Here is a 22,081-nt window from a genome sequence, read left to right on the forward strand (position 1 = left end):
ATTACAAACAAGCTTTGATTAAAAGTTAGGATTGAGTTTAATCTTTCTTCAGTTGAGTACCCCTTTAATGGAACTTATCTGCAAAACTCCACCCAAACTAAGAACAGGAATTGTGCTGTTTCTGGAAGAAAGTGGTCTTGTTTAACTAAGCCTGGACAACCTGTTCAATGTTTAGCTTTTAGGAGTGTTTATTTGTATAAAATGGGGATAAGCAACAAAGTAAAATATTATTCATATGATCAGGGAAATGTTAGAACAGTTGGTAGTACGGGTTGGATGAGGGGTAGGAATGTGACCAGCCACTCACAAGCTTTGGATGTAATTAAGTGGGAAGGGGAGACATCTCAGTAGATTTGGATGGATTGGGGCAGCATATAATACAGCCCATAATTATTTTTCTTACTACTTCAATGCCTTGAGAAGCACTCGCCTTGTTTCATTTCATTTATTTTTTTTAGGCTATGTTCACACTACGTTAAAAACACGGCCATATTTCATAACAACTGGCATAGTTGCGCAAATAACGGCCATTATTTTACTACGCCCGTTGTTATGAAATACGGCCGTGTTTTTTTACGTAGTGTGAACTCAGCCTTAAGGTTAGGTTCACACTATGTAAAAATGACGGCCATCTTTCATATAAATTATCATCATTGCGCAAATAACATCAGTTATTTTTTTTAATAATGGATGTTATGTGCACAATAACAGCCGTGATCATGAAATATGGTTGTCATTTTTATAGTGTGAACTTAGCCTAATATTAAAAAAAGCCATACAATTATTTCTCTTATCTGGTGACAGAGAGAAGGGAATGATGTGTAGATACTATGCAAGCATTAGCATGGGGCTAGGGAATTTTAACTGCATATTATTTAGTCACATGAGTAAATGTAGAGTAAATTGCATCACACGTCAGCGTCTCAATGAGTCATTGAACAGCAGGTTTACTGTGAAGTGGTGACTGATGGAACTCCTCTGGGTCTTGCACTGCATGTAGGTGTAGAAATTGCAGGGCCACCACGAAGCAGATTATTTATGCTTCAATTGAGAAGCACTGACACTTCTGAAGATGAGGTTTTAAAACTTGGGTTTGGGTCTAAATTAGTTTAAATAATTTTGGTCTGAATCTGGAGATTTAACGGTGAACATCTGAGGTCTGAGACAAAGTAGTGGAATAAATAAATTTTGAGGGTCATGACAAGAGATGAGCGAACCTCGAGCATGCTGGAGTCGATCCAAACCTGAACGTTCAGCATTTGATTAGCGGTGGCTGCTGAAGTTGGATAAAGCCCTAAGGCTATGTGGAAAACATGGATATAGTCATTGGCTGTATCCATGTTTTCCAGACAACCTTAGAGCTTTATCCAAGTTCAGCAGCCCCCGCTAATCAAATGCTGAATGTTCGGGTTTGGATCGACTCGAACCCGAACCCGGTTCGCTCATCTCTAGTCATGATCATGTGCTCTGAATGGAGGGACAGGAAAGTGATGTTATAGCGGCCAGCTACTCAAGTCTATTTATTGGGCTACTCCCTTGCTGTCCCAATGAATTCAAAAAGGAGAGGTGCTCCTTTAAAGAGGGCAAATGAACAATGTAGTTACAGCTAATAGATAGGAAAGCAATTTATAGGGAATCATATTGTTAGAGAAGATGTGTATGCGTGGGCAAATGTACCACAGATGAAAATATGTGCCGTTATGTTTCAGACACCTCCAGCAGGTGGCCAGTGTAGAGAAAAAAGGTGTTTTTTTCCCCCTAACATTGCTTCAACTCTTCCAGCCACACTCATCAAAGTACAGTGGCATAGCTATCATAAAGGCAGACCACGCCACTGCTACGGGGCCTGTGCACTAAAGGGGCCAAAAGGCACCTGGCTTTTTAACCGTAATGCTTTCTGATGAATGCCCACAGTTAAATGTTGTGGAGCTCTGTATGACAGAGCAAGAAGATATTGGCTTCCTGCTCTGCCAGTCTCCCTTGTGACCAAAGGCAGCATTGCACCTTCAGCCACAAGAGCCCCCCATACACATAATAATCTAGTGTTTATTCTCCCAGCTCCCGGCACACCAGTTACATCACTCGTGTGTCTGGGAGATGGGAAAATGAAGGAATGCCTGCATTTTTACAGTTGGTTGGACTTCTCCTTTAAGGTAACCAATTAAACTTTCTTGTATACCATAAGGACCATTTTATGTCTTTATTAGTGATGAGCGAGCATGCTCTTCTGAACTTGGTACTCGTTTGAGTATTTGTGTACTCGATGGTGCTCGTTACTCGGACGAGCATATCGCAATACTCGAGACAATGGCATCTTCCTCTTCCTGCATGTTTGGCGGCTTTTTCTCGGCCAATCATCATGCAGGAGAGCCTTTGGAAGCTCGTAGCATCACGTGGGAACCCTACATGTCGATAGCAGCGATTGGCTGGCCAGAGCAGATGACCTGGGCATATAAGTATCTGGGCCTGCAATGCTCGCTTCAGATGCAGGCTGGATGAGCTTAGGGAGAGAGCTGCTGTCTGTCAGGGAGAGTGTTAGGGTTTGGAAAATAGTGTTTGTCAGGCAGGAATCATCCACAAAGAACCCAACAGTCCTTCTAAGGGCTACAACTACATTTTTTTTGGCCTCCTCTTGGCTGCTGGCTGGGACTTGTAATGCAGCTACCGCCATCTTAACTGCACACTGTGCAGAGTGACTGGTGCCAGAAAGGGGACAGCACGTGGTCCACATAGACCCCAAAGAAATTGCCCAAAGTCCTCTCAGTACTCATTTTTACTACTTCTGTACCTTTGCTTGCTGGGACCTGTAATGTAGCTACACCTATCCTGGCTGTGCAGTGTAACGGGTGCTCTAAAACAAACAGCACCTGGTATCTGGTACACATAGACTATACCAAAAGTCCTCCCAGTTGCACCTAGTTGGGTGCTTTCCTAACGTGCCAGAACATGTGCCTTGCCCATCTTGCCTTGCCACCCGGCTGTTGCCCATAATTTGGCGTAATGTTGTGATTATCCAGCTCCAGAGGCATCCATGCATGCTACCCCTGCTGTTTCCTGTGCATTTCCGTGTTGTTTCCATCATTTTCTGTGGTTTCCAGGTTTTCAGGCAACCTTCCCTGTGCAGAGCTTTGGTCCCCTGCAAAAGTGCTTGAGTTTGCCATTGACTTCAATGGGGTTCGTTACTCGAAACAAGCACTTGAGTATCGAGCACCCGAGCATTTTAGTACTCGCTCATCTCTAGTCTTTATATCTAACATTCTGATGGTTATTGTTAAATCAAAAGAAAAAAATCTTTAGCAGAAATGTACATGTAACATGTCGGCACACTTCAGTTACTGATTATTTACAGTGAATTCATTGTGAAGACTCCTTCTCCGGTTTTGTATTCATTCCAGCAGACAGATCATTTAGTAAAGTCTGTGAAGATATGTACTTATAAGGAGAGATGGTATATGTTACTCTATTTGTCCAGCATATTAGCAATTCTTTGTGTTGCCGTGTGTCTCAACATGTCTCTTACTGGCTTACAAGTCTTCTGAGACATTCGTATATATAAAATACTCCTATTGTGGTGCTATTGTTTTATCACATACTCTATAACAGATGAGGATAAAATCCAACTTGCTTTTGCAGGTACTTAGCCAGTTATTTACTACTATGTTTTTTGAACCATCCATGTGATTTGTACTGGGGCTCTCGATTCTTTGGCTCTAGCAGGTGGACAAAATGATATTTCCCTTGTAATGACCAGGTCTATTGCTTCAGGTGGCAGATTTGCATAATGGCTGAAGGGCAACAGGTTCCATGTACTAGCCATAAATCCTGACACCACTGACCTCATTGACCCCATGACCTGTATATGATAGCTTGACACAAACATGGAATGCAAGGCAGTAAGGACTGCAAACCTTTTGCAGGTATTGTTGCTATTGCAGGTATTGTATGCTTCAGGCAGAAAAAGTAATCACTGCCCCTTTAAATGGAATTCAAGGTGTAATGGTAGCATGCTCTCTTAATTTGGAGAAGCAATAAAGATTGCAGAATTATTGTATACTACTGTACATACTCATGGAACTGGAAACTTTTAAGACTTTTTATGTGTTGTTTCCACCAAGAATGGAAGGAGTGCCTAAGCTGGGTAATTTATAGTTGAGTTGTATGCAATTATTGTGATATGCTGCAGATTTTCTGCAAACACCTTTCTAAGGGTTCTTTTAGAGACAAAGGGGGACATTTATCAACATTATGGCAGGGGCATACAACAGGGAGAAGGAGCAGATGTGCCCCTTCTCCATGCGGTGTCCCCCGAAAAGGCGGGGAGGAGGTGTGATCTCTTCCCGTCCCCCATTTATCAAGATATACGCCTAAATCATGATCCACATCTAGATTTGGTACACGGTGCACAGGGTCGGGCGCACAGCCAGCCAGATAAACTAAAAGGCGTGCGCCTTGTAGTGAATTTGGATGGGGACAAGGGGACATGGCCTAATTTAAGACTGGCATACATCTTGATAAATCCCCCCCAAAGATTTCTCAGCCGAGGGGACCACAAATGAGCGCCAATCAGCGCAATCGGCAGCTCGTTTTCTGTGCCTTTACACAGCACAAGTAACAGAGCAGATGTGCTGCATAAACGGTCCTTGCATCATTCATGCAGCCCTGTAAGTTTCCAGATCACAAGCAGCAGTCTATACTTAAAATTCCTCATGTCTGTCATATCTTCAGGACCCGCCTCCTCTGACTGTCAATCATATTGGAGGGGGCAGGGCCTGAAGTTATAGCAGAGGCCGGAGGACTGGAGAACCAGATGCCGGAACACAAGCAGTGTGACTGGTAAGTTTAGACTGGTGCTTGTGATCTGGAAACTGACAGCATGGATATATACATATTCTAGAACCCTATATATACATAAATGTGCTGTCAGTTTCCATTTTCAGCCGCAAAAATCGTTCATCCTTTTCAGCCGCAAAAACGCTGTTTACACAGGGAGATGTGCAGACTCAAAAATGTGATCAGCCGATAATCATTAGCCCGTTCTTCAGCTAAATGCTGTCACTTTTATACAGACCAATTATCAACTTCAGAAGCATTTCTATCGATGCTCCTGGCCAAAAGAACCAGTACTTCTAATTTTCAATGGAATCTGACTTATCATAGAGTTTTATAGTCTGCCAGTAAATCCTTACACCACTCACTTGGCTTAAGCTAGGCTCAAATCTTTCCCTTAAAAAAAAAGGATGTAAACATAAAATACGGTGTATCCATTCACTTCTATAGCACAACGTATATACAAAGTGAATCCTTTGTGTGCCCATTTTCATTTTGCTTATAATGTGTTGTTATCCTTTTTTTCCCCCACAAAGTATGCAAAATAATGAGCAGACGCCAAATGAACAAAGTGGAGACAGACTGTTTTGCGCCCAATGGTGCTTCCACAGATCTCCTTGGAAACGCCGGTGGGCATGAAACAGTCTGTCACCACTCCGTTCATTTTTCCTCTGATCATTGTATGTCTGCACTGTCCAATAATATTCCAGTATTTTATGACATCATTATGACTAGAGATGAGCGAACCTGGAGCATCCTCGAGTCTATCCGAATCCGAACTTTCGGCATTTGATTAGCGGTGGCTGCTGAAGTTGGATAAAGTCCTAAGGCTATGTGGAAAACATGGATATAGTCATTGGCTGTATCCATGTTTTCCAGACAGCCTTAGAGCTTTATCCAAGTTCAGCAGCCCCCGCCAATCAAATGCCAAAAGTTTGGATTCGGATGGACTCGAACACGAACCTGGTTCACTTATCTCTAATTATGACTTATCAGAAGTTTTTCAAAATGTTGAGTACACTTTAATATGGTTCAATCAAACAAATTTAACTGGATCTTGAAATTTAATTTGTTCTACTGTTCTTTCCCTTCAACAATACGGTAAACATTCTTACTTCCAAAGTTGCGAAACTAGGTTGAGATTTTGTTTTTAGATCTAGCTGACCATAGGCTATAATTGGATATTTGATTCCCTTTGTCTAGTTGGGAGCTCAGGGCTCAGATCCAAGGATTTTCTGCTCTAATTTCACCCACTAACCGCTATTGCAAATATAAAATTATAAAATAACTTTAACATGTTGTTTTGTCATGCTCATAGACCTCTCTGTAAACCGCAGTACATCACAGCAAGCATACCATTCTAGTGGTAAACTATTGCTTTAGACCTATATGCACCAGTATTTGAGCCAAGCACTATGCATGCTGCTGATTAAAAACAGATCTACACAAAGTACTAATGTTTGTTTTGTTAGTTTACTGCTTAGCGTTAACATATAGATTCTAAATTAATTCAAAAGAATTTTTGTTAAATGATACCCCTTTGCTCACCTCTTGGTCTTGTTACTGTACTGTACACAGGACCTTTTGGCCAATCGTTGCCCTCGATGTACTGTGCACAGTGTACAGTAACATTACTAGGGCATCTCCAACCTCCACTGTACACATTCCAGTCTGGTGGTAAGGCTAAGCAAAGATATGAGTAGCCCCCATCATCCATTCTCTGCTCCATGGGGAATTTTGGCATAGGGCTGGGAAAAAGCTTTAATTAGCCAAAATATAGGAATATGTGAGTACATTTAGATACATTGTTTCCCAGGATCTTTACAAAAGACAATGTAATACAATTATGGAAAGTATTGCGTGCCATCAATTTATCATTTCCAACATGAGGGATGGTAAAATATAACAAAAAAGCAATAAAATGGTGCTATGTGTTATTAATAACCTTCCATTGGTGGGAGACATTGCAATGTTCAGAAGCCTCATGGAGAATAAATGAAGCACTGACGGCACATACATAGAACACTCCATTCACTCCAAAGTTCAATTTATTTTATTTTATTTTTTTCATTCTATTTATTGGTGGGGTCCCAGCAGTCGGACTCTTACCAATCAGCATCTTATTCCCTATCCAATGTGTATTGGATAACTTTTTGAGCAGAGGATACCCCTGTAAGCTTCGGATAATAAACCATTTAGAAAACATTGTCAAGTTAGTGTTCACTTATTTTTTTTTTCTTGGTTAATCACAGGACCTTTTTAATAGGTCAGTATTTTGAATCAAACTCTTTAGCTACTAGTTACCATGTGTAAAGGGGTCTTTACTAGAGATGAGCAAACAAAACATCATGAATCAAGATTCATTTGAGACTTTTTGAAAATTTTGGTTTGTTCCAGATCCAAACTTTTTGCAAAGTTTGTAACAAGTTCGTATAGAGGGATGGCTGCACATTTTAATACACGTAGAAAACAAAAAAGGGTATATTTACTTTTCCTCGCTCCCCCAGTGTTCTTCTATTGTTCTCTGGTCTCCACTGGTGATCGCAGTCACCTCCACTTCCAGACTGAGATGAGAGTGATGGCGTGCTCATACAATCACTGACCACTGTCTTGTCTGTCATCCTGGAATAATATTGATAAGTATGGGACTGTTCCGTGTCGTCATCTTTGGAGATTATGGATTCTAATTGTAGATATACAAATGGCTATGCAAAGCTCTCCAGAGAGTTTACAGTTGAAGAATTCTTACGTCTCTTGCAAGGTTCAGACAGTTACTGTATTTTTCGGCGTATAAAATGACTGGGCGTATAAGACGACCCCAAACTTTTCCAGTTAAAATATAGAGTTTGGGATATACTCACTGAATAAGACTACCCCTCTTCCAACACACACACTAAAAAGAAATTCATAAAAAAAAAACATCAGACAGCAGTGAGATCTGAGAGGCAGAGAAGGAGGTACAGTAATACTGATAGGATACAAGGGCGGACAGACAGGTGAAAGAGGTGAGTTTTTCTGGGCACAGCACCACTCTACAGTATCTCTTTTTTCATACTCTGGACGCCTGCAGCTTGTTCTGCCCTTCATACGGTCGTCGAATATGATGGGGATGTGGCTGTTTTTAAGCTCCCCCCACCGTATGTGGCAACTGCAGATTCTCCAGTCTGGTTCCAAAGTTTTTCAGCACCCGCCCTAAAAGACAACACCCAGCGTATAAGCGACCCCTGTATTTTTAAAAGATTTTCCTGGGTTAGGTTAAAAAGTAGTCTTATATGCAGGAAAATACAGTAAATAAAATAAATTACATTATAACACTCTCTTAATTTTTGACTTCAGGTACAAGCCAGTTCCTGTTTGGGGATATGGGTATTTGACAACCATCCTATTAAATAAAAAATAAAAAAAATAATAATACTGTATTAATTGACAAAGCGTTCTGTGTTTCCCATTGTCTAGTAATAAATTTAGCTTAAATCATTTTAAGACTCGTTGCTTGCAGCCAGCCTTCAGTAAAAGCTGCTAAACTGGCTCTTCATTGTAAGACAAAACCACAAATATTCACATGCCTCTCTAGAATTCAGAAAACATAACTGTGATAGACACGTGGCTGGAATATGCAGAATAATTTGTAATGCTGTCAAATAAAAATCTGTATCGGCAGCAGGCATGAGGCCTGGGCTATGTCCATAACAGATTTAGGAACAAATAATACATCTAGTATTCATTAAGTTGGAATTAAAGTCTTGTAATATAAAAAAAAAAAAAAATTTTGATCTGATATCTGACATAGCTCTAATACAAATACAGTAACAGCAGAGCTGAATATGATGATATGATGTTGACCTTTTGTGAATAAGGTATATTGCTTAGTTAAAGAAGTGTTCCAGTGAAAATCTTTTTGTAATTTACTTCTATTTAAAAATCTCAAGTCTTCATCAGCTGCTATATGTCCTGCAGGAAATGTTTTGTTTTTTTTCAGTCTCACACATTGCTCTCTGCTGCCACCTCTGTCCAAGACAGAAACTGTCCAGAGCAGCACCAATTCCCCATAGAAAATCTCTCCTGCTCTGGACAGTTCCTGTCTCAGACAGGGGTGGCAGCAGAGGGCACTGTGCCAGATTGAAAAGAAAACATTTCCTGCAGGACATACAGCAGCTGATAAGTATGGAAAGACTAGAGAATTATGAATCAAAGACAATTACAAATATTTATAACTTTCTGAAACCAGTTGATTTGAAAGAATTTTTTTCCCGCTGGACAACCCCCTTTAATATGATTATCTAGGAATATAGCACAGAGAAAGAACGTACAGTAGTATTGTGGTGTTGCATAATTGTGATGTCGATATTGTTCTTAACGCAATAAAATACTCTTCACTGGTCAGCTTTATGCTGTCTGTAAGGCTTTTAGCATAAGAAATATTACATATATTAAACATGATAATGCTTTAGTATGATTTATATTGTTCTAAAGTCCCTCTATACTTTCCTGGACTGGGAAAACATTGACACTACACAATCAACATTTACCAATTTGTCAAATTGGTGCAATTATATATAATCCAATTTATTTGTGATACTTCCAAGTTTCCATGCAGCTTTAGGTTTTTTGACTTCCATTTATGAATAAATTTGACCCTGAAAAACTAGTTCAACCTATCTTCATCAAAGGGGTTATACAGATCACATTAACCCAAACTGTACATATCCTATTTTGGATATAAACACTTACGCTGTATATGTGCTCTCATGCTCAAATGAATGGATTTAAAGGGATATTCCACTTAAACATAACTTTTCATAAGTTGCTGCCCGTGGTGAGACTAACAATTCCTTCAATACTTGTTATTATCTATTCAGTTTCCTTTCCCCAGTTCTGAGCTGCTGCTTTCTGCTGAAGACACAAAAATCTGTGTGTAAGCTTTTCTCTCCATCTCCCCCTCCTCCCCATCCCTTCTAAGACGGCTAATGTAAACAAATCCCTGGCTGGCTTTATCTGCCACTTTGTAATGAAGGGAAAGATAATCAACGTGAGTTCATCAGCAACTTGACCTCACTTTAACCAGCATTACAAAGAAGCTAAAAAGTTGCAGATAGGGACTTTTTTACATCAGTGATCTCGGAAGGGAGGGGGAGACTGAGAGAAACGCTCACACAGTTTTTTGTTTCTTTAGTAGAAAGCAGCAGCTCAGAATTAAGGAAAGAAGACTCAATAGGTAATAACAAGTAAGGAAGCAATTGTTAGTGTCACCATGGGAAGCAACATATGAAAAGTTATGTTTGAGTGGAATACCCATTAAAGCGAAAGTTCCACTAGGTATATGGCTTTGTGTGTTTTACATGAACAGATTCATGTAATAGAGCTGCGTCACAAAGAGGAGGGTGTTTTGTCAAACTTGGGGCCAGAGGGCCATGTGCTTCATGCTAGGATGGTGCTTGCGAATAGACTAACACTGTGAGCGGGAACTGGGCAGCAGTTCAAAAAAAGGATATAATTATAGTCAGTGCATCAGGTATCATCATGTATGGGATATCCTCAAATCATGGCCTGTTGGTCATCCTTGAGGACCAGAGTTGGGGAACATTGTCTCGGAGGATTCCTTAGGCACAACAGACATAATAGTAGGTTCTAATGTGTTATCGTAGAAAAAAAAAAATACTGTATCTATATCAGTGGGTACACCAGCAGTTCACACTTTACTTATTTATATTGTATTCAAGTACTGTGTAAATGATTAGATATAACATTGTGTTAGTAATGGGGGAATACCCCATTACTTACTATAATATCTGTTAAATCCATGATGTTCCGTCCATTGACCTTCGCTGAACCGGTTGCTCATAATTTACAGTTATCAAAAATCTCAACAAAAACATTAGTAAAGTTAACCGAAAACTTTTTTGCTTTCCTCACTCACTTCGGATCCTTGACATCTGTCAGCATCTGCAATACCTCAGCCATTCTTATGTTTATGTTAAATGAAATATAGGAAACGTTTCCCGACTTCCTATTAAGCGCTTATAAACAAAGGCAGAACTTGTAATTGATTATTAGTAGACACAACATTATTAGGACTGTTTTAGAGTGATTATTGTGGATCCTTATGGATGATTTGTTTTTCTGCAGTATAAACATAGCAAAAATAACCAAAAAGCAGCATAAAGAAAGTGTAATGTTTCCTTAGGACAATGATAAATGGCTGTCCTAACATTTTTTTTCTCCACCTGTTTGGTCCTGTGCCACCAGACACAATTTAAAGGCTCTTAACCAATGTAAACCAGACTGCCCTAGTGAGAACATGTAAAGAACATAGATATGTTTCCAATTATTATTGGTGAAATGCTGTAGGGTCTTTTTTGTTGTTGTTTTCGGCTCATTTTTGCATTGCCTTTTTTCCCATCTGTTTTTGCAAAAAGCGGATGAAATAACAGCAGGAAAAACAGAAGCATTTGTATGCATCTATTTTGATCCACTTTTCTAATGACTTCCATTACAAAAAAGAAAAAAAGGATCAAAACACATCCCTTTTATTTTTTTTTAACTTACAAAAAAACGTAATTGACCTTGTTTTTGTGTACGTAAAAAAAAGGATGGAAGTCAATGGAAAAACAGATCAAAATGCATATTAAAAAAAGCATCCTTTTTTTTTAATTCAATTTTTCATCGTTTTTTTGGGCAAAAGAATAACTGAAATCTATTGTTTTACCTGAAATCTTAAAGTTTATAATACATATAAAAAAATTTATTTCAATTAATTTAGATTAGTTTTGTTAAACTTAAAGGATACCTCTCACATTACAACTGTGGCAGGATCCGCTAAAAAATACTGCAGGTAAGCTCCTCGCTTCTAACACAAAGTGGGGTACGGAATTCCTGGAAGCGCCACAGACTGCATTGTACGTTTAGTACAATACTGTCTATGGCTATTCTGGGAGTTTCTTACCCCCAGCTCATGTCAGAAGAGCACCCCTTTAGATTTTTTTTGGGGGGGGGGCTTATCCTGGCCGAGGTCGTGAAGTGATAGGCAGCCTTCAAATATTTTCCTGCATCGATAATTCAGTGTATGTTGGACACTGTCACTAAAAACAACTTTTGATGTCGGAGAGAAATCAAAAGTTTTCATCAGTCGGGGGTCTGAGTGTTAAGACCATGACCGAGCGAGAAAGAAGTCCACAAGCAACACATTCACTCCCAACTTTGTGTCACCTGACCTAGAAAGGATTTCAGTGTAAGTCTATGGTGGCCATCTAGGTTGCAGACACAGAGCGAGGAGAGGAGCATGTGACCGCATGGTCATCTCCCGGTTCACTCTACTGATTGGTCAGGGTCTGAACATTCCAACCCTGACTGGCTAAATCTTTTGATATGTCTCTCTGAGCCCTTCTGCAGCTCCCTGAGACCCCCTGGGTCTTACCCGCTCTCTGTCGAGGGGTGTAATAGTGACGGCAGCGAGCAGGGAATGAGGAGCAAACGAGCGCTGACAGCGTTCATTTGCTCCTTTGCATCACCCCATGTAATAGGGGATTAAGTCTTTTTAGATGCTGTTTTGAAACTGATAAATTATAGAAAAATCTAATTATTTATATGTTATATGATAGATTTTTTTGCACATTTAGTTTATCAAATAGTTATATTGGTACAGGTAAAAAAGAATGAGTATTAAAAGTGGTTACACAACACAAGGAAATGCTAACAAGTTTCATCAAGATTCAGGATGGTTAAAATGTTAGGATCTGGCATCAGAACGAGACATTGGAGCACGCTGGCAGTTTACGGCTCCAATAAAAACAGGAGCATGATATCAGATCATTTCCTCTGGCTCCAAAGCAAAAACTATCTGGAATGTAAATGCAAATCTCCATCAGTAAGGAAAGTATTCTTGGAAATTGTGTTTGCAGTGCATGAGGTTGATGATCTTTCATTACTCAATAATGCAATTCCACATAGACACTTGCACGTGCCAAATGGCTTTCGAAAACGTTTTGTTTTAAATTAACAAACTGTGAGTTATTCAGATGATGTTTATTATATTATATGGGATTAATAAAACTGTCTACATTTTATGTGTAGGAATATACAGCAAATGAGTAGGTCAGCTCATCCTCCCGTTGCATTGTGCTCCCTATTTTTTAGAGCAAGTGTCTTTGTGTTGTAATGTTGATTTTATTTTATTTTTTAATAAATGCTTAATGCCATTTGTTGTGTTTTTCAGCAGGAAGGCACCTCCAAGACATCTCCTTGTACAGATGGTATGCTGGGCCTCAACTCAGCCCAGTGTTTGGATGGAATAGAGGCCTCTGGGATAGAGCAGCTTTGTACACTGTACACCCAAAGGTAGGAATTTTTTAATATATATATGGTATCTATCTATTGAAGTGTATATACAACTAAGAGTAAATGTTGTAAGAAGCAGCCCATTCAGCTCTTGATGATAGGTGGCCAAGACCAAGCTGCTCCTCTTCCATTTGCTATTAGGACGCAAAAAGTCTCCAGATTAACCGTTTTTATTTTAGGGAACAAAGCGGTTGGCAGAAGGTCATCTGGGTACGTGATGTAAAGAAAGAGGAGGGAATGTGTATTGGAATGGTTTGTATCATGTATAAAAATTTTAGGAGCTATGTCTGTCTTTTGTTTTTTTCTTCCTATCCAGAAGATAATTGGTAAATTAAAGTTTTCCAACTGGTTCCCAACTGAGTAAGGGTGGTATTACACGGGCCGAGCAGGGCCCGATAATACCTGTAAACGAGCGCCGATCTGCTAGATCGTTGCTCGTTTACTGGGCCTATTACACGGCCCGATAATCGTTTGACGAGAGCTGCAAGGACATCGTTACCGATGTCCTTGCAGCCCTTGCTAAACTGGCATACATTACCCATCCACGCTCCAGGGTTGCTCTTGCCGTCCGCTTCTCCCGGGGTCCCGCGCGTGCTCTAGCTTCACAGCGGCCTGTCAGCTGGTAGGCCGCTCAGCCAATCACAGGCCGGGACCGCCGCGGCCTGTGATTGGCTGAGCGGCCTATCATCTGACAGGCCGCTGTGAAGCTAGAGCACGCGCGGGACCCCGGGAGAAGCAGACGGCAGGAGCAGCCCTGGAACGTGGATGGCTAATGTATATCGTTAGTCGCCGGCCATGCACCGCTATTACACGTAGCAGTGCGCGGTCAACGCCTGACAAAAATAGGGTCTAACCTATATCAACGATCAGCCGCTAATCATTGTCATCAGCTGATCGTTGCATTTATTACACGGAGCGATAATCGGCCGAATCGGGCCAATGTTCCGTGTAATAGTACCCTTAGGGTGATAACTGATTGAACATAAAGTCACAGGAGAGGGGGTTAGATTAATTCCAAGGAATTTAATAGGTTTAGTAGGCCACGAGAATGGTGACGTATATTTGATCAAAGATGCTTCTGTAGGAGAGAGTGTTATGTTCAATATTTCAGATTTAAAAAATTTATTTTTAGATTGGACTTCACACCAAACACCAGAATCAAAGCTGATTTTACACCAAATACCAGCCCCGGTGACAAGCAGACCCCTGGACTGGACATGTCTTAATGCTATCACTTTGAGTGGAAGCATGCAATGGTGATTTCCTCATCTCGAATAATTTATTGAAACAATACCTAACACTAGTGGTCGGTATACACCAACCAAAAAATGACAATGTCTCAATAACTTGTAATGTGCTTTTAAGGATTGACAGCAACGTCTTATCCTCATAAGGCCTTATTCACACGATCCGTGCCGCGATCCAGAGGAGGATCGCAGCACGGATCCCCTAGCCGGAGCCTCCCCCCCCCCGCCGCCTATCACAGATCCCTCCCCCTCTCCTGCAGAGATGACAGGAGAGCATGATGTGCTCTCCTGTCATTGCATCTACTATTCACCTATTCTCCCATGCTGACCGGCTACATGTGCTCACTGGAAGTGATCGGGACTACATTGCCGGGAGAAGAAGGTAGCGTTGTCCCGGCCATTTCTGGTGAACATGAAGCTGGTCAGCACGGGGGATTTGGTGAGTAGTAGATGAGATGACAAGACAATTTTAAGGGACGTGTGAATGCAGTTTAAGTCAACTTATTTTCTGCTGAGGCATAACATCCCACTCTTCTTGAAGGGTACCCCTCAGGTCATTGAGGTTCTAGGGTACAGAGTTATAAGCCTCTACATGGTGACTCAGCTGATCCCATAGGTTCTCTAAGGGATTCAGGTCTGGAGAAAGTCAATTTGAGGTCTCCCAGTCACCAGCAGCCATTCCTTAATGATGTGACTTTGATGAGCTGGAGCATTGTCATCCATGAAAATAATATTAGGCCTCTGTTATAAAGAAGACACACTAACTGGATTACTGATGTGATTCAAGGAGTATGGGCTTGTCATTTCACCATTCAAAAAGTGAAGGGCAGTTCTGTATTGACACAACACACCTGCCCCACCAAGCACCACCTAACAAGCTCCTTGTTGGAGAACAGGATGTTGTGCAAAAAGTTCTTAAAGGTGGTGTTTGGTGGTGGGGTTACCGTGTAGGCAGGTGTGTCTATTCAATACAGAACTGTCCTACACTGCATAAATGGTACAGTGACAAGCCCATACTACTTGAATAATCCAATCAATAATCCAGTCATTGTGCCTTTGCATGAACAACACAAGCCTAATTTAATCATCATAGACGAAAATGCTCCAGTTCATCGAGGTCACATCATTAGGGAATGGCTGCTGGAGACTGGGGGGGGGGGCACACATGGAGTGGCCTGCACTTTCTCCAGACCTAAATCCTATAGAAAACATAAGGGATCGGCTGAGTTGCCGTGTAGAGGCTTGTAACTCTGTACCCCAGAACCTCAATGACCTGAGGCACACCCTTCAAGAAGAGTGGGATGTCATGCCTCAGCAGAACATAAGTCAACTTAAACTGCATTCACACGTCCCGTAAAATTGTGAGCGCCTGTAGCTGGTCAGCACGGGAGAATAGGTGAGTAGTAGATGCGAAGTTATTGAGGCAGTGACATTTTTTTGGGGTGTATACCCACCACTGCTGTTGAGTTTTGTTTCAATAAATTGCTTGGGATGAGGAAATTACTATTGCATGCTTTTACGTAAGTGCTCTACTCTCATGATATAATATCACTGGAGCTGGAACTTTTTACATTTTCCATAAATTTCACCTGCAAGTCAAATATTTCTAACATTTTTTGAGTAGTCTGTATGGGTAGGTGTGTGTGTGTGTGTGTGTGTGTGTATGTATATATATAGTGTGCAGTAGTGTGTATATAAACAGTTTGACTTTGCTAGAATCACTCCTGCTGTGAGCCTGTTCTGGATTACACACTCGAATATTCCAGGTATTTCCAAGTAGGGAAAAAATGCTAAAAGTGTTTGATGTGCTATATAAAAGTGGCCAGGCTTTGATTTGCTGCCTTCTATAATAGCTTCCTCATGACAAATAGGGGACTTGTTAACTTTAACAGGGATAAAATCAAACACACATATTAAGCCATCTGATCTACATTACATTGGCCATAAGGATATTAGGCAATGTATGTAGGTGGTAGTAGTAGACATAATAACTCTAGGCAAGACAAACATCTAGAATTGACTGTGATTATTTTTCTTCCTATAGATTATGGGATTGCAGCAAATTTATAGGATTAGAAAATCATAGAAAGGGAATTTCTATTTGTTGACCTAGGATTAATTCACAAGTTTGGATTCTTAGTTTTTTCTTTACCTATGTCAGTATATTAATTAATAATAATAATAATAATAATAATAATAATAGTGTCTAAAACCAGTTAGATAATATTTAGGAACTAAACCAATTGTCTGCTGAAGATGAACTTTATTCATATCCCTATTTGATAAAGAACTTTCTAAATCAAGGTAGCACCCTTAATATGTCATAATACTGCATTCTGCATATTCCCTTTATCTAGTTTCTGTTTTTTTGTTTTGTTTTTTGTTTTGTTTTGTTGAGAAAAGACAAAAAGATCTATGTAAATGGCTAAATAAATCGGTGTTATATCCAGTGTATGCAGGGTCATAGCTAGGATTCATGGAGCCCCATAGCAAAAAATTTTTAAGGGGCCCCCCTCCCCAGGCACAACAGAAAACACTGCACATAGAAATAACTATTTATAGCAGAGAGCCAATGGCTGCTTGCTATGACAGTCCACTGTTTTTACCTATCAGGGCCCATTAGGAGCCCTTTTGGTTAAATACATAGGTGCAGGAGTGGACTACCTTCTGCTTAACCCCTGATGTACTGCAGTGTGTAAGTGACCCAAAGTTTAGAAGACAAAGAGATATCTGCTTTACTGCTTCTGCACTGATAACCCCTGACCTCTGCACAGCAGTTGGAGAACAGAGGTCAGAGGTTATAAGAGGAGATCTTTGTCTTCTGCTTGTTAACCCTTTTTTTGTATTGCAGCTTGTAAGTAAATATTAGGTCACTTATACACTGCAGTACATAAGGGGTTAAGCAGAAGGACACACGCTCTTACCTTCTCCCCCGGGCCCCCCTCCTGTACGGGCCCCATAGCAACTGCCTACCCTGTCTCTATGGTAGCTATGCCACTGAGTGTATGGGTACATGCACAGTACGAAATACATGTGTAGACTTTAAGTGAATTACACCGAACGCCCTCCAGTTGAAGCTTTGCCTGTCCCATAGACTGAATGATATTTGCTGGCAAATTTTACCATCTGCCTAAAGAATTGATGCGTGGAACTTCAAGCAGAGGCCGCGTGGTGGAATCCGCTTGAAGTCTCTGCGTGTATTCTGTAGTGTGCACATACCCTAAAAGCAGCTAGATGACGTAACTCTCTGGTGCCCCCCACCCACCCCCCACCCACAGACTCAAAAGCAAAGCTATGTAAATCCCAGTTGTTGCTTGCAATGCCCATGTGCTGCTAGCTTTTTTTTTTACCTCAGTTGCTTGATTGACTAGGCTCTCGACACTGGAAAGCTCATTCTGTAAAATCAAGATCTGTGTGAAATCAGACTGAGAAGCCCCATACAACTATGCCCTTATTTTAGCCCCACACTTAGTTTAGTCTGTCCACAAATATTTATTTATTGGGGAAAGACAAGAGATTACTGGAGTTTATTTTTCTTCACTTAGAGAACAGAGATATTACAGCAGTGTTGTACTGTAAGAGGGTACCTGTGGGCCAGTGCATAGAGCAGCAGGGCTTATGGGACAGCACTTGTTTGACTCATTTCATTAAATTTTTTTAATAGTGAAAAGCCATAACATTATTTTTCTCATCTGGTGACAGTGAGAGAAGGAAGTGATGAGTAGACGTTGCTCACACATTGGCATAGGACTAGGGAATTTTATCTGCATATTAATAAGTCACATGAGTAAATGTAGAGTAAATAGCATCATACATCAGCATCTCAATGAGTCATTGAACAGCAGGTTTACTGTGAAGTGGTGACATCTGATGGAACTCCTCTGGGTCCTGCACTGCATGTAGGTATAGAAGTTACAGGGTCACCACTTAGTAGGTTATGCTTTTATGGCATCGCCGACTATGAAAACTGCAGGGCATAAGGGGTACTTTGGGGGAACATGAGGTTTTAAATCTTGGGTCTAAATTGATTTGGGGGATCTGAATTAAGTCTGAGTCTGAGAACTAACCTTGGATATCCGAGGTCTAAAATAAAGTGGTAGAGTAAATTAAAGGGCACTGGTCATTATAATTTTCAAAATCTAAATCAACAGGGGGATGAAATAATGCATGTTTGCAATTTCCTTGGATACCTGGACACAAGTAAGTATAGCTTTATCATAAAGCATGATAAAAAAAAAAAACTATTATGTAAATTGCAAACTTGCTTTATATCACATCCCCTGTTGAGTTAGATTTTAAAAGTTATAATAGTGCCCATTTAAGGGGGAATATCTGGCTAGTCCTGTGCTTCAAGACTCTTAAATGGGGCTCCACAGGCTCGTCTTTTGCATATTCATGTTTCCCAGGGAGCAATGCACCTAGGATTTCACTGCATTGAGCTCTTTAACCAGCAGCTGACAGTGTAATCTTTGGGCTGATCTCCCTGAGATCAGCGATCTGTTTCTCTTAATGCCCATTTAAAGAAGTCATCCAGGCTTAGCATATCTCCAGCCCATAGTAATCGAGCACTAATCTCATGGATCAATGCAGTGCATATGTGCTACATTGATCTCTATGAGAGATCAGTCCTGTGATTATAGACATCCCCTGTAGTTAAAATATATATGTGTGTGTGTGTGTGTGTGTGTGTATATATACATATATATATATATATATATATATATATATATATATATATATATATATATATATGTATCCCATAATAAAATTTTAAATCACCCCCCTTTTCCCATTTTATAAATAAAAATATCTAGAAAAAAAAATGATTTTTTTTATCGCTGCATGCAGAATCGTCCAAACTTTTAAATAATGGCATTCCTGATCTTGCACAGTTAATGCCGTAAGCAAATTTGCATAATTGTGTTGCACATTTTGTATATGATTTACTAAAATAGTGGAAAAGCTGCAGCATGTTTTGGGAATTGTATGAAAGACATGTCTAGACTCCTACATGTGGATAAGTATATCAACAGGACATGGAGAGAAAGGAGCTGCTGCACCTCACACCTATGGCTGACACAAATGCCTCTCGGCTACATTTAAAAACCAACGCCAGGATGTTGGTATATAATTTGATCAAACCATATTGCCTCATGTACCACGTGCAGGTCCCCTGGCCCACATGAGTCCCTACAGTAACTAAGCGACCGCCAACCCCGCAAAGCAAGCGCAAGCAGGGAAGGGAGGCCATGGAAATGGCCCTGCAACCCCACTGTCACAGGACCAAACCCCAAGGGCCCCCCCAAACCCAGCAGGCGCCGCCGGCGGTTGGCGGTTGCTGACCAACACAGTATTGATTTAGTGTAGGGACTCATGTGAGCCAGGGGACCTGCACGTAGTACATGAGGCAATATGGTTTCTAAACTCTGGAAGACCTTTAACTGTTGTATTACAGTGCTTCCCATTGTCCCTCTGTTTTGCTCATTGTAAGCCTTAAAAAAGTCAGTTTTTCAGGCAAAGTTGAAAAATAAAGCTAAGAAACATCTGTTACCCCCACCCCCAAAAAATGGAATCTTAGGACTTGTATGTATTTTTGGCCAAATTACATGTCAAAACATGGAAGTTATTTTGGCATGTAAATAGATGAAAATAGGCCCAACATTTTTTTTGTAGCCATAACAATTACAGATGTAAAATTCTTATGTGTGGGCACTAGGGGATGCTTTTTAAAAATAACTTTTTTGAGAAGTAAAATGAAAAAAAACCCTACTGAAAATCTGTCTGTCTAAAGCTACTACTAGGGGAAATTTAGCCTCTTACTGCACACTATAGTTTAATAGTACTGTATTCAGAAAAAAAATAACCTACCTTTTTTATAGCTGCAGATAACCATGTAGTTTTATTTAAAAAAAATTAGACTGCTGCCTATAGATATGAAAAATTATATGAAAAGATACTAGTTTAAAATTTAGGAAAGGGTTATGAGTCTTATCTATATATTTAATACGGTATATCTCCTCGATCTTTTACAGAGGAATCAACAAAATTTATTCAATGAATTTTGCAACTCAAAGACATTGCTGTTTTTTGTTATCAAAGTTGTGCTGTCACTGGTATTCTTTTTTTAATTGTCTTTAAGAATTTTCTTTCTTTCTTTTCTAGGCGGAAAGAGTAATGTCCATGTTGTACTACACTCTGGTTATAGCATTTCTGATCGGCATACAGGCTGCACCAAAGACAAAGGACCATGCCCCAGCCGGCTCATCAACAAAGCATCGTATTCAGCATCATCACGCACATCGAACGAAGTCTCTTCACCGAAATCATGGCAGAATAGAGACAAATGAACCTGCATCTTTTCACAATATTACAGTTGACCCTAAACTTTTTAGGAAGAGGAAATTTCGCTCTCCAAGGGTTTTGTTTAGCACCCAACCTCCACCATTGTCAGAGGACCTACGGAACTTGGAATATTTAGATGATGAGGAGTCGCTCAATAAAACTATCAGAGCTAAAAGAACGGTGCATCCAGTGCTTCACCGGGGGGAATATTCTGTGTGTGATAGCGTCAGTATGTGGGTTGGTGAAAAAACCACAGCCACTGACATCAAGGGCAAGGAAGTAACTGTGTTGGGGGAAGTCAATATAAACAATAATGTTTTTAAACAGTACTTTTTTGAGACCAAGTGTAGAGATCCAAAGCCAGTTTCAGGTGGATGCCGCGGGATTGATTCAAAGCATTGGAACTCCTATTGCACCACCACGCATACATTTGTCAAAGCTTTGACGATGGAAGGGAAGCAAGCAGCGTGGAGGTTCATACGGATAGATACAGCTTGTGTCTGTGTGCTCAGCAGGAAGGGCCGAACATAAGTAAATACTTCTTGCTGCTCCATCTTCTCCCCACCCCTACCTCAGCCTGTAAATTATTTTAAATTATATGGACTGCATGATATATTTAAAATTTTTACTGTAAAAAAGAGAATATTTATTAAAAACTTTTCAAAATGTTATTTTTTTTGTTTGTTTTTGACCTAATCAGACATTTTTGTGATAACATTTCTAGGTTTGACCATAAAGTTTTATGTTTATACATAATTATAAATCTGGTTGTCATAGAGAAGTTATTTTCAGTGTTGTTGCAGTCAAAAAATGATTCTAAATGGTGGGGCACGTGACGAGATTCATTATCCTCCCCTCTGCACATATGTTAGTTTTCTAGGTGTTCAGGAGCCGTACAAGCACAAGTGATGGTACTCTATCAAGCTTTTATCTATGCGGATGTGGGCCCTGGATGTCTACAATGAGTTTTAGGCTAGGAGTGCACTGTGATCTTGGCCATTATTGGGGTCAAGCGAACAAAGTTCACTGTGTTTATCTGCGAGGATTGTGCTGGGTCATAGCTAAGCAAAGTACATGTTAGTTATCCACAAGTGTCTTGTCAGTGCTGGTTGGGCCAAGACTTGAGGACGTTAAAGGGTCTCTCAACTATGAGAGACAAAATGAGAAAACAAATCCAGAAAATAACATTGTCGGATTTGGAAAGCATTTATTTGAAAATAAGTAATTGGACAATAACAAAAGCTCATCCCAATACTTTGTTCTATATTCTTTGTTGGCAATGACAGAGGTCAAACGTTTTCTGTAAGTTTTGACAAGGTTGGCACACACTG

At 40.2% G+C, this 22,081-nt stretch overlaps 1 protein-coding gene across 4 annotated transcripts in view; it reads left to right on the forward strand.

Moving 5' to 3' along the window:
- The window catches only part of NGF (nerve growth factor), a 77,565-nt gene extending 56,179 nt beyond the window's left edge, over nt 1-21,386 (forward strand). For 2 of the 4 annotated variants that reach the window (XM_069945198.1, XM_069945200.1), the window contains exons 2-3: nt 13,040-13,161; nt 20,571-21,386. In XM_069945198.1, the coding sequence (XP_069801299.1) occupies nt 13,040-13,161; nt 20,571-21,281 (833 nt within the window). In that variant the 3' untranslated portion in view covers nt 21,282-21,386. The remainder of the gene's footprint in view (nt 1-13,039; nt 13,162-20,570) is intronic. The other 2 variants (XM_069945199.1, XM_069945202.1) reach the window with 1 other exon arrangement.
- The last annotated feature ends 695 nt before the right edge of the window (nt 21,387-22,081 follow it).

Source organism: Dendropsophus ebraccatus, chromosome 11 (assembly GCF_027789765.1).
Source record: "Dendropsophus ebraccatus isolate aDenEbr1 chromosome 11, aDenEbr1.pat, whole genome shotgun sequence".
Lineage (NCBI taxonomy): Eukaryota > Metazoa > Chordata > Amphibia > Anura > Hylidae > Dendropsophus > Dendropsophus ebraccatus.